This window comes from Haliaeetus albicilla, chromosome 1 (assembly GCF_947461875.1).
Source record: "Haliaeetus albicilla chromosome 1, bHalAlb1.1, whole genome shotgun sequence".
NCBI lineage: Eukaryota > Metazoa > Chordata > Aves > Accipitriformes > Accipitridae > Haliaeetus > Haliaeetus albicilla.
The window spans coordinates 59,876,144-59,890,596 of NC_091483.1; the positions used below are offsets into that span (position 1 = coordinate 59,876,144).

At 38.2% G+C, this 14,453-nt stretch overlaps 1 protein-coding gene across 11 annotated transcripts in view; it reads right to left on the reverse strand.

The window, feature by feature from the left end:
• Nucleotides 1–258: 258 nt before the first annotated feature.
• TBC1D1 (TBC1 domain family member 1) overlaps nt 259–14,453 on the reverse strand; it is a 119,837-nt gene continuing 105,642 nt past the window's right edge. For all 11 annotated transcript variants that reach the window (XM_069791906.1, XM_069791960.1, XM_069791935.1 and 8 more), the window contains 5 exons: nt 12,766–13,010; nt 12,164–12,323; nt 7,751–7,920; nt 4,704–4,874; nt 259–2,352 (listed from right to left, as the gene is read on the reverse strand). In XM_069791906.1, the coding sequence (XP_069648007.1) occupies nt 2,152–2,352; nt 4,704–4,874; nt 7,751–7,920; nt 12,164–12,323; nt 12,766–13,010 (947 nt within the window). In that variant the 3' untranslated portion in view covers nt 259–2,151. The remainder of the gene's footprint in view (nt 2,353–4,703; nt 4,875–7,750; nt 7,921–12,163; nt 12,324–12,765; nt 13,011–14,453) is intronic.

Below are 14,453 nucleotides of genomic sequence, written 5' to 3' on the forward strand. Positions count from 1 at the left end.
CAAAACATCACAAAAAGGAATGCATCCCTGGAGTCACATGGAAGTACTTCACCTTAGTCAATGTATGCAGATGCAGGTCCCAAGATCACAACTGGAGCCTTAGCATGTTTAGAAGAGTCTGAGGACTAAGAGTTTTCATTCATAACCACTGTAGATGGTACTGTACTTTCAGGGAGTCTCATTTTACACAGCTCTGAACTGTCACCCCACCAACTATGTTTTTGTTTTTAAATGTCAAAAAATGTACAAACATAGATGTAGGCATAGATTATTATTATCTTTATTGCTCTTGTTAAAATGTCAGTGTATGAATTATGGCATTATGCTGTAAAAATGCAACATTACTGAGTGCTCTAACAGTATGAGGTCCATTATGACAAGATTTTAAACATGAAGCATGAGCTTCAATATGGATTTCCAAATAAAAAGAACAAGCCTGAGGGTAAATGGATTAATAATAACTGATTTATCTGAAATTTCAATACTAAGTGAATATAGAGTGGATTTGCAAGAACCAGACACATTTAAGACATGACAGAGTCAAACAAAGCTTCTAAAAATTGAAGAGTAAATTATCTTTTTCTTTTTGACCTACATTAGAGGTATTTTTTCTGCACATTAGATGAATGTTACAGCTCTCCTATTAAATTACAACCACAATGTGTCAGGTGGATTTGCATGAGAAAAGGAAAAAGCAAAACAAAACCTTTTCTACATTGCCAGTAAGAGAAAAAACTGTGTGCTTTGAAATTTTAAAAATAAACCCATCAATTTAAGAAAAAAAACAAAATAAAAATCACATCTCCTGGGTGAATCTCCACCATAACAAAACACTGATGCCTATTAATTCTATGCTTGGGGACTGAACAAAACTATGGCACTATTCCTAATTCTGAAGCAAACCCAAACAACTGAATATCCATGGCTATTACTGCACTTGTAGCAGTGGTGCTTTAACCAGCCTGAAAACTACTTTCATTGTATTAAGAAAAGTGAGATTTTTTTTTTTAACATGTATAATCTTACGTGAAAGATGCATTGTAAAAAGAATGGTGTTCTAATTCAAACTGCCATACCCTTTATAAAACAGTTTAAGCATACCTGGCACAACATGAAGCTATTGAAATGCCTCCACTACTTCAGAAAAAGTCTTAAAGAATAACATTTCCCAGAGGATGTGTGGGCACAGAGTACCAAATAAAGGGAAAAAAAAAAATAACAGTGGGCATTAGGTTCCCAGCAAAAGGATGTCTTACATCACACAGCAGATCAGAAATAAATAAGATGAAACTTGAAAAGTCTGAATATAAATCCTTGGACGATGTTGGAAGAGTCACAGGCTTCACCAAATTAATGTCAGTGTATTTTGTTAAGCATAATACAGTTACTATATACAGTATGTTTATCAGATAATGCCAACTAACAATACACTACATTAATGGTTGTTAAACAAAAAATGTACTAAAACAATGTACTTATAAAAACAGATGGCAACCCCCCAATTATGCATAGTTACAGATGATGAAGTCCATCTCTCTGGAGTCCAATGGATTGACACCTTCAAGCATCAGGAAGCAGTTTTCTGAAGTGTAAACAACATAATTAACAGAACCCAGTCAAGCTGTAGGGGAATTACACTGTCAAGAATATCTCCAGTCCAATCACAAAACTCTCTGTAAATGTTACCACTGCACAGCTGCAATGGGGCAGTCATCCATTCAAAGGTTTTACACTGCCGTATTTCTTCAAAGGACCTTCTAAAGGATGTGCTATTTAACATGGTGGTGATCTACACACAAACAAAATACGTGATGAACACAAAGCACTTAGGTTTAGAAGCACTTATGGAAGAATCCGTGACATCTTTACAGTGTATTGTGTATGACTGCACACACTATTAAGTTTCTCCTGCTTATTATTATGTGGCATCTTACTGTTCAAAGTATTTCTACATACTAAGAAGAGCGAGCCTTCTCCCCAAGAAACCAGCTTCTCTGATACGGGAAGCCACCATGCTCGTATCTTGCTTTGCTACAGTAAGGCATGTACAATGAAGGTGACAATGTCAAATCCCCATGGATCATGACAAAAAGACCCAGTTCTTCCCTTTGTTTCTTGCTCAGCTTGTCTGCTCCATTACAACCGTGAACATCAGAAAGCATCCATGTGTTCCTGTCTAGTAAGTAGAGGCTTCCCATCTGTACCACCAATCTTTTTCTGCATCTCTTCTACTGCTTTCAGCAAAGAAGCTCGCTCCTGCTCAAGAGTGAGAATGGACTGCTTCAGTTTGCCTTCATTGGTCAATAAAAGCTCTACTGTTGCTTCAAGGTTTTGGATCTTTCCGTTAGCCACCTTCCAAAGTAAGAAGAAAGAAGGAGGGGGAGGAAGGAAGGGAAGAAAAAACAAAAAGGAAATTCATTAATAACTGAAACCAACTTTAAACTATTTTTTGAGATACATTAATACACATAAAATACTTTCCAATAATGACAAATTGCAAAGGTAAATGCAAGTATGAATGTTATTAGACCTGTGTACTTTAGACTACAACTATGGTTTTGCCTATAACAAGAAACTTCCTGCTCTCAACTTGATTGTTTTGATTAGTTCACAATTAAGCTCAGAATATAATGCAAAGTAATGAAATTAGAAAGTTACTAAGTCTGCAAATTATACGTTGGCCAGTGGGGTGAGGTTGTGTGGGAGGGATGGAGAGAAAGGAAAAAGTAAAACTGGTGGGTTGAGATAAAGACAGTTTAATAGAACAGAAAGGAAGAAAATAATAATGATGATGATGATAATAATAATGATAAGTGACAACAACAACAACAACAATAATAATAATAAAAAATTGGAATATACAAAACAAGTGATGCACAATGCAATTGCTCACCACTCGTTGACCGATGCCCAGTTAGTTCCTGAACAGAGATCCCTCCAGGCCAACTCCCCCCAGTTTCTATACTGGGCATGACATCCCATGGTATGGAATATTCCTTTGGTCAGTTTGGGTCAGCTGCCCTGGCTGTGTCCCCTCCCAACTTCTTGCGCCCCTCCAGCCTTCTTGCTGGCGGGGCGTGAGAAGCAGAAAAATCCTTGACTTAGACTAAACACTACTGAGCAACAACTGAAAACATCAGTGTGTTATCAACATTCTTCTCATACTGAACCCAAAACATAGCACTGTACCAGCTATTAGAAAGAAAATCAACTCTGTCCCAGCTGAAACCAGGACAGGTACTTTGACAAAAGCTGAGATCCGTTCTGAAGTTGTAAGCTGTGAATAAAATTTGGAGACAAGAGCACTGGATGGTCTTGGCTTTCAGGGAAGTATTTGCCTTTCTGATGAGCTCACTGCCCTTCATGTAATTATGGTGGGTTAAAAAGTTCAGCCTGTGGGGGCAAAATATTGACAAACCGTGACCCACATTGTTTGGTGATGCATTTTCCTCCCATCAGCAATGGGTCACCTTTCACCATAGGAAACGAAGGCTGATGAAGCCCACCTCTAAGACAAAGGGATTGCTCCAACACTACAGACAGTTACGTTCCCCACTATGATGTTAGGTGCTGACTTGCCAGCACTCAGGTGGAGATGAGCTTTGTACAAACACTGCTTAGGGCTGCAAAGTCTTTAGGGACAGGAGCAGGAGAAGATCCCCTGATGCAGGTATCTGTAGGACATCACATCTTGAATGTCATGCCAGAAATCCCTCTCCCCCATACTACATTCAACAATTTCCTTGCCCATGTGCCTGGAGCTTTATGAAAATATCTTGCAGAGGAGTATTTCTTCGGACTTCTCTAAGGCTCATTTTAGAACCTGAAACACATTCAGGTCTCACAGGATCAGGATTTACAGCTCAAGCAAATTTTTATTAGGAGAGGCAATCTAAGTCTGCACAGTTGGCTAGCTTTAGTCATGATACAGGACCAATGTCTGAGAAACCTGAACTCCTCACCTATTATCTTACAAAGTCTATGTCTTTAACAATAATCAAGAAGCTTGAAATGTCTTCTTCTTACCCTTGAACTCCCTTTCTCCATCAAACTAAATGCACAGTCAAAAGTTATAGAAGTCATGTGGTGTTATAAAGCAGCCAGAAAGCTGAATTCTTGAACAGTTAAGCAAAGAACACCCCCTATAGAGACCAGGTGTACTGCCTCTGAAAAAGCTGCAGACTGAACAGGCACCAAGTATATATTAGAAATTATTATTTCACATATTGTCTAAACAATCTGGATAACAGTTTAAAAAAATTTTTTTGTAAGAAAGAGTATGTCTATATAGGCAACGTACCCCATATCTGATGTAACTCTATATTGTGACACTGGCATTAGCTTTCCCATTTGTGATAGACTAGTATCCCTGCTGTAATAAAGCAGTGACTGAAAACGTAAAAATGAAGTTGAGAAAGCACTTTGTATGTTTTTAGTCATCTTCTACAGCTATGATTTTAATTACAAGAGAAGAGACAGTGTGATGAATCAACTTTTCACTAATTGTAAGCATGTGCTGTATCTACTCACTCTCAGAATTTCTTCTGCATTTAAGTTTAAAGGCTAAACTAAAAATTCCAAATGGCTACACTTCAAAATCACTAGACCACATGCCAATCTTTCCTGTGCCTTGGTGTAAGATAGTCTTTTCTGAAAAGGTAGATAAATTAGAATGTTAATTAAACATGAAATACAAATTGTACCTGCAGTTCTTCCAGGAGATCAAAGTTTTGTTTGCGCAAGCTGCTGTTTGCCTTTTCTAATTTATCCAGTCTCTGATTGTCATTTAAAGATGAATCTATAAGCTCATCCTGAAGCACATGGTATTCAACTTCATAAGCTTGCAACTGCTTGGCAATATCCATTTCAAACACCTGTTGTATATAAAAATATTATTAAGTGCTGTGCAGATCTAAAACATAGCTCATTCAATGCTTTAAAATCGATGGATCTAGACTTAGATATCTAATCACTGCATACCAAAAAAGGACTTAAGTTTTGGCATTCACATCTCCTACTCTGGAAATGGCAAGATTGAGGCAGTAGAGTGCAATACTTTGGCATTGGATCTACTTAAAAACTTTGCTACTGATTTGCTGTATGACTTCAGCAAAATCACTTACACTGAAGTTTTCAAGAAGTGTAGACTTCATAGGGTATCACCTTTTTTAGATTTCAAATGTAATGCATCTCAGTTTGGCATAAACCCTCCCAGACATACTTGGAATTACATGTCACTTTAGAAAAGTGTGGTCCATGCCCATGAGCCACATGTGCAAGTGTAAGGCTAAGTAGAATGAAAGCTTTAAATGAAAAACAATAAACGTTGCTAGGTTTATTTATGATTCTATGGTACTCCTAGTGACTGAAAGAAGATGAAATAATCTATCCTTACACTAATACACTTAATGGAAACATTATGTAATGTCAAAGCAGATTTCTATTATTAACTATGAATCACCAAAATGAGTGCTCGGTCTTACACATGAGTATTAAGAAAACCCTTTATTTTAAAAGCAGATAAATAAATGGAGGGCACAGAGTGACTGCAAGGAAAAAACTGGGATTGTATTTTCCTTTTCCTAGGTTTTGGCAAACATCTGCCTTCAAATTATTCAGGAAATATGACTCTAATGTCCCTGAGCTAGTTATCTCCTCTGAAAGCAGTGAAAAAGGTGGTAAATTAAAAGGATAAGCGTGTCAATCACAGAACATAGTAGAAACAAAAGTTGATTTAAAAATGCATCTGGAAAATAGCCCAAGAATATAACTTCAAGGGTTATTCTTTATTTTTAAACCTCTTGTACTTTATTCCTTTTGAAAATGAGTCAAATACCAAATACTATCTTAAATACCTGTTGAAATAACAAGAGTTATTGCCTATTTTATTTATCTGCTTTGTCTACAAGACCTTAACTGGTGGTTATAGTTAAAGAAAACATCTGTTTATGAAATGGTTCTGACAGCTATTACTTATGCTATAAAAAATTCTCTCATAGCTGTATAGATGTAGAAACACACACACTGAGCATCTAAGTACAGAAGGCTGAAATACAATTTTAATTTGAGTGTGGTTACACATATGGAACTTTCATTTTCTGTAGATCTAAGCATCTCTAGAACACATGCTGTTGAAACTTCAATAAAACAAATGGTGCAATTCAGCAGGGCGGAATGCTAGTTCCTCTCATGACCTCTGCCACTTCTAGCCTCTGTGCTCTTGGGAAGGGAGGGAAATCCCTGCTGTCATACCCAGAGTATCAAATCTGAAAGGGGGAAACATGAAGCAAATCAAAAGCTTGACTTGAAAACCAGCTAACTGAAGGCACGTTAGGGCATGTAAACCAAAGGCCACTCTGCAGAAGGTGTGAGGATGGATACTGGCCCAGGAGCTGTGTATGCACTCCAGGGCTGGTCAAACAGCTGCCTCTCTTCAAAGGCAGCCCTGATCAAAGCAGGGGAAGGGATCTCCCTTCAACTCACTTCTACCTGCCCACTTTAAATTTAGAGTAGTCAGAGCTGCCTAAACAGAGTTTCTCTCCCTCCTTCTGCTCAAAGCCAGTGGTTTTCTGCAGGTTGCCCAAGCACTGCAAGTCTGCAGAGCTATGCACTCCAGCCTTTCAGCCTGACAGATAACATATGAACCCCTTTGGCTCCTAGAAATCACTTGCTTTCCTTCTCCTCACACAGGCTTTCTAGTTCTCCCCTCCTTTCTTTGATAGTAAGCACAAGAAGCAATTTTTCTGATCCTAATTTGAGTGCACATCCCCTGGAAGCTTTGCTGCCAGGGATCAGAAGGGAGCCCCTTGCAAGCATTCTGCAGTGTACTGTGCTGCTGCCTGCTTTCTTTATCAAGCCACAGGCTTTGCAGATCTCCTGCAGCCCTTGGTGAGCGGCAGGCATTTGCAGTTCTGCACAGTGCGCCCCCCATGTTTTGGACCACAAAAGGCCTTCAGAAAAACAGGCTAAAACACGTCTTCTACTTGCCTGATGCAAATTAGATGTCAAGTGTAACAGTTCGGGTTTCTAAACAGGCAAGCCTTAACTGCAATAATCTGTGATTTTTTTCAAATTCCATAGTTATCATCTGGAGCCTTCTGCTAGCTTAACAATATTGCATCATTTTCCTTGTCTGCCATTTAAAAAAAAGTATATTGAGGATTCCCAGTTTTTGCTGTCTAGAGTCACTGCTCACTGCAAGAGACTGCACTGCCCCATGTACTCCTGGCAGAAATACAAAGGCACTATTGTCAGATACTGAACCAGCACCATAAAAGCCAGTATAGACAAAGTCAACCTAGGGAGGCTTCTAATTTCATTAAGTAAGGTCATTATTTATGAGGCTCTTGTAAGTCAATTTTTGCTTCTGAAATGAGACTTGGAGAGCAAGATTCTTTGGAGACAGGAAAACTCAAAAGGGTTTTAGCCCACCTTGCTGCTTTTTTTGCGGAATGCACTGCATATGGGCTGCAACATTGCTGCCAGTAACATTGTTGTACACTTAAAAGTAAAAAAGTAAACTAATTTTCATTAAAGGCTTCATAAAGGGACCATAACCAACATGTAGATGTATGAATACAGAAGTATTATGCAAGTCATATGCTTCCAAAAGTTTTCAACATCTTCAGAACTACAGTAATAGAATTCTCAGCTTGAAGTAACACAATACACTGTTGTGGTTTTTCTGTCAAGAACTTGGTAAAAAGACCATTCCTTTGCATACTACTCATATATTCAGATTATTTCATACCTGACTAATGGTCTTTTCCATCTGTACCAAACCCAAGTTGGGAAGAGTACTTTTAATAAAATCAACAATAGTTTCTAGGTTCTCATGCTGCAGAATCAAGGGCTTGTGGCTTCCCAAAAGGCTTAAAGCCACTTTAAATATAGCCTCTGATCCTTGAAGAAAGAGCATATCTGTGAAAACAAAGAAAAAACAGAGTACATCAAGCAAGCACATCTTATGACAAGAATATTAAACCAGTAAAATGTCCAAGGACAACAACTTCTCATAGGAGTGATCTGGAGGCTAGATATACTGTGCCAGACACGTGCTTTTGTTACTGTGGCTGTGGCTTTAGAAGTTTTACAGGATCAGGATTATTACTGTGAATAGCACACTTGACTAACACAATCAATTATTAATTTGTTTAGTGAGTTTTCATCCAAGAAATCCAGTTCAAATTTAAGCTAAGTACACAATAAACCAGGTAGTCAAGTTTGTCAGTGTTGCCACTTTTTGTGCATGTAATAGTTTTGTGCGCTTTTTTCTTTTGAGATGTTAACGGGAATCTGAATTTGAATAGAATTCTAATCCCAATGCCATTTAAAAATCCTAATACAACAGGCAAAAACTATACCTGAAGACACAGCCAAAGATCTGAAGTTCTGTTCTTTTCCCATCTGGTGGAGAAAGCTATAAAATCTCAGTTAATACAACACTGAGCACATGAGGCTAAATGTGCACTTTCCAGCAGCCTCGAGTTTCACGTGCATGTGCTTATTTTTAGTTTGTGTCTCAACTACTTATGTTAATATTCTAATAAATACATTAATAAGTACCCTGAAATCTTAGTAATACAGCTTAAGCGTTAATACTGCAGGTGGCCCTGCAATGACAGCACCTGGCATACATTCAAGCACACTGAAACCACAGTATATAGTGACCTTTCAATGCAACTTCCTTTCTTTTCTTTTCCTTTACAAAATGCCTATGTCTTTATAGAACAAAAAAAAGAAGACTGCAATGAAAGCATCAGACAAGAAACCCATCTTCACAAACCCATCTGTCCACAGTATAAACAGCATTGCCCTGCATTTGACTTTCCTGCTACTGTAACTCAGAATCTGCTCCTGGTTTTATTGAGGGACTTGCTACAGGCAAAAGCATCTAACATATGAAACAATACTGATGGAGGAAAAGGAAGATAAGATACTGTGGTTTTATTCCACATTTCCTAAATATATTTTTATTTTTAAAGGGCTTCTCTCTTGTTCTTTCCCTTCTTTGTATTTGAAGCTGTGAATGAAGTCACAATCACTTAAGTAGCACAGTGACACCAAATAAATAGTATGTCTTAATGATAAAACCCAAGAAGAATAAAGAGAGAGAGAGAAAAAAACCACCACATGGTAAGGGAAACAACTACTAGCAAAACCACAGGTATCTCTGATGTAGTAAAGAACATATGAAAACACTGGCTAACTGCCTTTCTTAGTAAAAGCAACCTCTCTTTCCGAATTTGTATCATAATGAAATTCCCCCTTTGCGCTCTTTTGCCTCTAATGTTGAAGCCATAACTCATTTCACTTCTCTCTCTCTCTGAGAAAGAAAAGCACAAGTAATAACTAACCATAAATCTTGCACTTTGCCACCATTTGTCCTAAAAGTGGTATAAATTTTTTCAAGTCTGATTCAATTTGAGGTCCAAAGGTAGGAATGATTGAAAAGCGGTAACAGTGCAGGCATCTGCCTCAATTTGCTATTGAAACTGAAAAGTATGGGAATGCTGAAGACCAGCTAGGAAAAAGTGAAAAAAACAGAGCTGAAAATAATGCATATTTATGATTCAGCACCTGCCCATAAAGACATGTAGATTAACTCAAGGTGACCTATAAGTTGTTAATGAATGTCTGTATGAGCTGAGCTGGTAATATATGGCTGAAATCCCCCTCTCATTTAAAATAGCAAATACTTAACAAAGACCTGTTTGTTATCCACTCCTCATGCTTCCCGTTAAGTGGGCTGCCAGCCAATGACAGTACAGTGAAGGTACCCAAATTAATGTCAGCATGACTGGCAGCCTACAGGATTAAAAAAAAAAATCAAGTTTTATCTACAATCTTGAAACAAAATAAACACTATTCTACCAAGTCTCCTCCATTAATAAGTAAATAGGAGTATTAAAAAGAACATCTTTGTTGATGCTGTATTTTCATTAGATCCTGCACAGGAGGCATGTTGAAAGTTTGGACAGATAATTAAAAAGTTAAAAGGAGTTTTGCTATTTGACTCATAAAACAGTTTTTGGGTTAACCTCTTTCTAGCCCACTTCTTTTACATATTGCTTGTAAGATGCTTGCAAAAAGTACGCTCTATGGAAATCTAAAGGAAGTGGTCTGTTACAATTATATTATTAAATAGCAGTGGGGCTTCAAACATCAATGGTTCAGAGATACCATGTTAGAAAATGGCAGTGCAATCTTACAGTCATAGTAACCTATACATGAGTTACTTCAACATTAAAAGGCAACATTCTTTCATCCCAAGCCTTCTAATAAGTGGGCAATGAAAATGTATGTATGTTCTGCAAAAGTGCGTGAACACATGGGTCAGAACTGATCGGATCCTAACTTGCCATGCTGCCAATGACAGCTGCGAGCAAAGTGACAGCTCTAGCCTTTTTTACATTTATAGTTGTGTTTTAGAGTCTTTAGCATGGGTGAAGATGAGATTTTACTTTCTAATGTAAAAGAATGACCAATGTTCTCGACTTACGTAGCTTCCACTAAAGGAAATTACTAAATACTTTGAAACATTAAAAACTGCAAGTGTTGGTCATGCTGGACTTTCTCTCTAAAAAACATCAGAGATTTTAAAGAGGTGACAGTTTCAGTCACACATGCTTTCTGTTCTTGACCTAAAATCAGTCCTCTGAAGATCATGCACCTATGCCTTCGATTCTAATGCAAAATCTTTGCTTTCTAAAGCCCTACAACCCTCCAATGACAGAAAAATACTAATTTGTGTATTAAGGCAGAAATCCAAATGTACTGGATACACATGGTACTTTTATACCCTTACTGCAGTCAACTGTCCAATTCAAAGACTATTCTTATCATTTACAATACTATGAACGATTTAAGAATAATTGAAAGATGAACTGATTATAAACTCAGTATGTGACACTCACATACAGCACTTCATTTAATTCCTACAGATTATTACTCTCAGCTAGATGCTTGTTGATGTATATTAGCCTACTTTGGACTGTTCCAGGAAAAAATTTTTTTCCCTGGAGTTAAGATGCTAATCACAGGACATGTAGTTCTACTTAGCTACACACCATCCTTTTCACTGAGATTTCTTCTAGCACTACTTTTGGCATGTCCTTAAACAGAAACAGGACGGGATTCCTGTTGGTTCTTCTTGGAATGCATATTCATTATTTGTTATTGTGGTAGATGTGACTATAATTTTTTTAAGTCAGGAAAGTGTGAATATTAACGTCCTAATAAAGAATTGCTTCATGACATCTCTTAAGTGAGACTGACTGAGGAAAATGAAAATAGCTTCTCATTAGAAGACAGGAATCGGGGGGAAAGCTCCAATCCAGCCTGCTCATCATGGATGAACAAGTACCACATAATGAAATTGAAAAACAAACAACTGAAAAGGAAATAAAGCATATTCTCAAATACCAAACAATCTATGAAATATACATCCATAAGATAGCATTAAGGTAAATTCTTAATTGGAGTTTAATTAAAAAAAAGAGAACTTTACTTCTGTAGATTCTAAAAATAGGTAACAGAAGTGACTTTAGAGCCTAAACCCCATATGCTTCCAAACATTTTCAGAAAGTGAGATTATCAATCAGGCTAAAATTGTAAGGATAAGAAACACTAGTTTAAAGGCCCTATGTTACTGCAGAGTAAATCCATAATTAAACTGCAAGGGCCATCTCTGTGTGTGTTTTAAAAATACAACCCTCAAAATAATTTTCCACTGACACTGCTGAAGACAGTGATAACAGAGTAAATGGATGTATTTCTTAGATGATGCCTTTGTGACATCTCTTTTCAGCTTGAAACTAACTGTAAGTGTTGAATTGCCATTGTCATAACACCATGCCTTCATGGCATCAAATTCTACATCTTCTCTACAAGTGGTTACAGAGTGGGAAAACGTAACAATGAGGATGAAAAGACAGGACAGTTTGGGACTGTCATATGCTTTCCTCCTCTCTCTTTTTTTACATTTTACTGTAAATACTACATGCTCCATAAGATGACCTCTGTTGTTCTTCTGTTCATCAATAGTAAGTAAAATATTTCTCTTGGGTGTCTGAAACAGGCTGGATAATAATGCTGTTCCTAACAAGAGGATTCCAAATATAAGACTTCAAAAAGAACAGATAGAAGTTTTATGAAGAATTACCAAACACTCTGGCTACAAATCCAAGTGGAAACTGGGATGCAAACATGGTGAGAAACCAGGGAGCAGCATAGAGGCTGGGGCCAATCTCATGTTCCTCTAGGTGGTTATACAGATCTCGATGGTAGTCGTGAAGAAGTCGAGACAGTTGATACATCTGGATCTGCATGGAATAAGAACAAAGAGACTAAAGATAAACATGTTTTAACACTCATAGTAACAAAGTCCATGCTTCACGCTCTTACTAGAAGAAGATACTTGTCAATTGACGTTTGGATGGAATGTTGTGAAGAAAAGCAATACTCAGAAGCCATCTAAAAGACCCAGGATGGGTCACCTGTGAACCTATGACAGGGTCATTTGCAGGGTCATTTGAACCTCATACAACATGGAACAGAATTCTTCCTATTTATGGTTTTCATAGTTTCCCCAGTAGTCTTTTTATTTGAAAACAGTGCATTTAAGATGATGTATTCTTTTCCCAGATTATCCTTCCCCATTTTTGAGAACTGATTTTAAGTTCAAGTCCAGATTTTGACAAGGCTATCTATATTGCATTATGATTTAACATTAGCATCCTTTTATTAGAAAAAATAAAATCATACCTGTAAAATTGTCATGTCAGGACGATATTGTTTTCTCAGGCCCATGTCAAACATGAGAAACTTCAGCATTTTAAAAGCATCTTCTTCACTCATATGAAGTAGTAAAACTCCTGCTACAAAACTAAGGCCCTGGCAATATCCTACTTCCTGGTCCAGAAGCGAATAGGCCTTCAAAATATTGTAGAGTGACAGCTGCCCAGCTCCCAGCTGTGCTGAGAAGTACGGATGTGTTGGAAATGTGCGCCCTGTGAAAACAGCTGAAGTTAGTGACTTAAACTAAAAAATAAACAAAAAAACCCCCAACCTTGCCATGCTATCAAATTAAACAGTCTTTCAAAAAGGTAGATTCTGAGTCAACCCACAGGAAGACCATATGAAAGTTAACAATACAAAACAATCGACTCCTATACTCTACTACTGTTTTGTTACAGTAGTTGCAAAATTAATTTAGAAATTGTCAGGGGAATGGGGACAGTCTGTTGTTTGGAACAGCTGAGTAACTGGTTCTTAAGACTGGCCCTTGATCAGTTTGTGGGAGACTTGATTCAGTGGCTCGACGAGTCACCCAGTCCTCTTTTCTTGATTAAAAAGTGTTAGCTTTTAGACAACTATTAGGATCCAGGCACAGACTTAGAACATCTGAGCTCTGTGGGTTGGGGCCCCTTTCCTTTCTTTTTTCTTCTTGTCTTTTTTTCCAGTAAATGTGTCTTTTGTCACCTCCCTCCTTGCCTTGGTCCTTCCCAGTCTTACGGGTCCTTCCTGCTTTCCTGCAGCATGAAGCTCAGGCTCTTCCATGAGCTGATCCAGTTCACTAACCTGGCAGAAAAATCCCTTTTTACATGGGGTTAGTTATTCTCCCCTGTCGCTCAGCTGTGTCAGCTCCAGGAGGCATCCCATGAGCACCAGCACAAGTCACAAGTGCTTGGAGAGTAGGAGTAGGTTGTTGGAGCAAACCTTTCTCTTGGTAGCAATGGGTTTTGGATCTATTCCCACATCTCTTTAAACCCTACCCTAAGGTAAACTATACTAGTTGTAGAGCTGTAGGAGCACAACTGAGCCATTTCCAGTCCTTCAGTTCTAGAACAAGATGGTGACTTCCACCCCAGACTGGCTTATCTGTAAACTTTCATACAGAGCTGGAACCCACGTCCTTAAACCAAACCAATCCAACTAGGTAACTTACACAATCAGTTTGACCCACAATATTTACTCAGTGAGTAAAAACTCAATTTGTCTTTTTTTCTGCGGCCCTTACAATATCAAGAATTCTGTAGCTACGTATGTGCTATGATACATGCTATATACATATTATATGAGAGTGCAGCTAATGGAGGCAGCCAACAGACACAGCACTTTGTGCAGCAGTTTCTGGGCTTTGCTTCTTCAAGCTCTTGAGCATCTGGATACTTTGTCCGGGATCACCAGGGGACTCCTGGGAACCTGGAAGTACTGCTGCTGGCAGGTAAGGCTGAGGCTGTGGTAAGGGTAGCTCTGGCAGCTTCTAACCAACCCTCATCAGCTGCCCTTGATGACAGGGTGCCATAGCCTTTGTTCTAGCTGATCCCTGATTAGGGAGGGTCATTAATGAGTGCACCCTCAGCAAGCCTGCAGATGATACAAAACTGGGAGGAGTAGCAGATACACCAGAGGATCGTCCTGCCATTCACAGGGACCTTGACAGGCTGAAG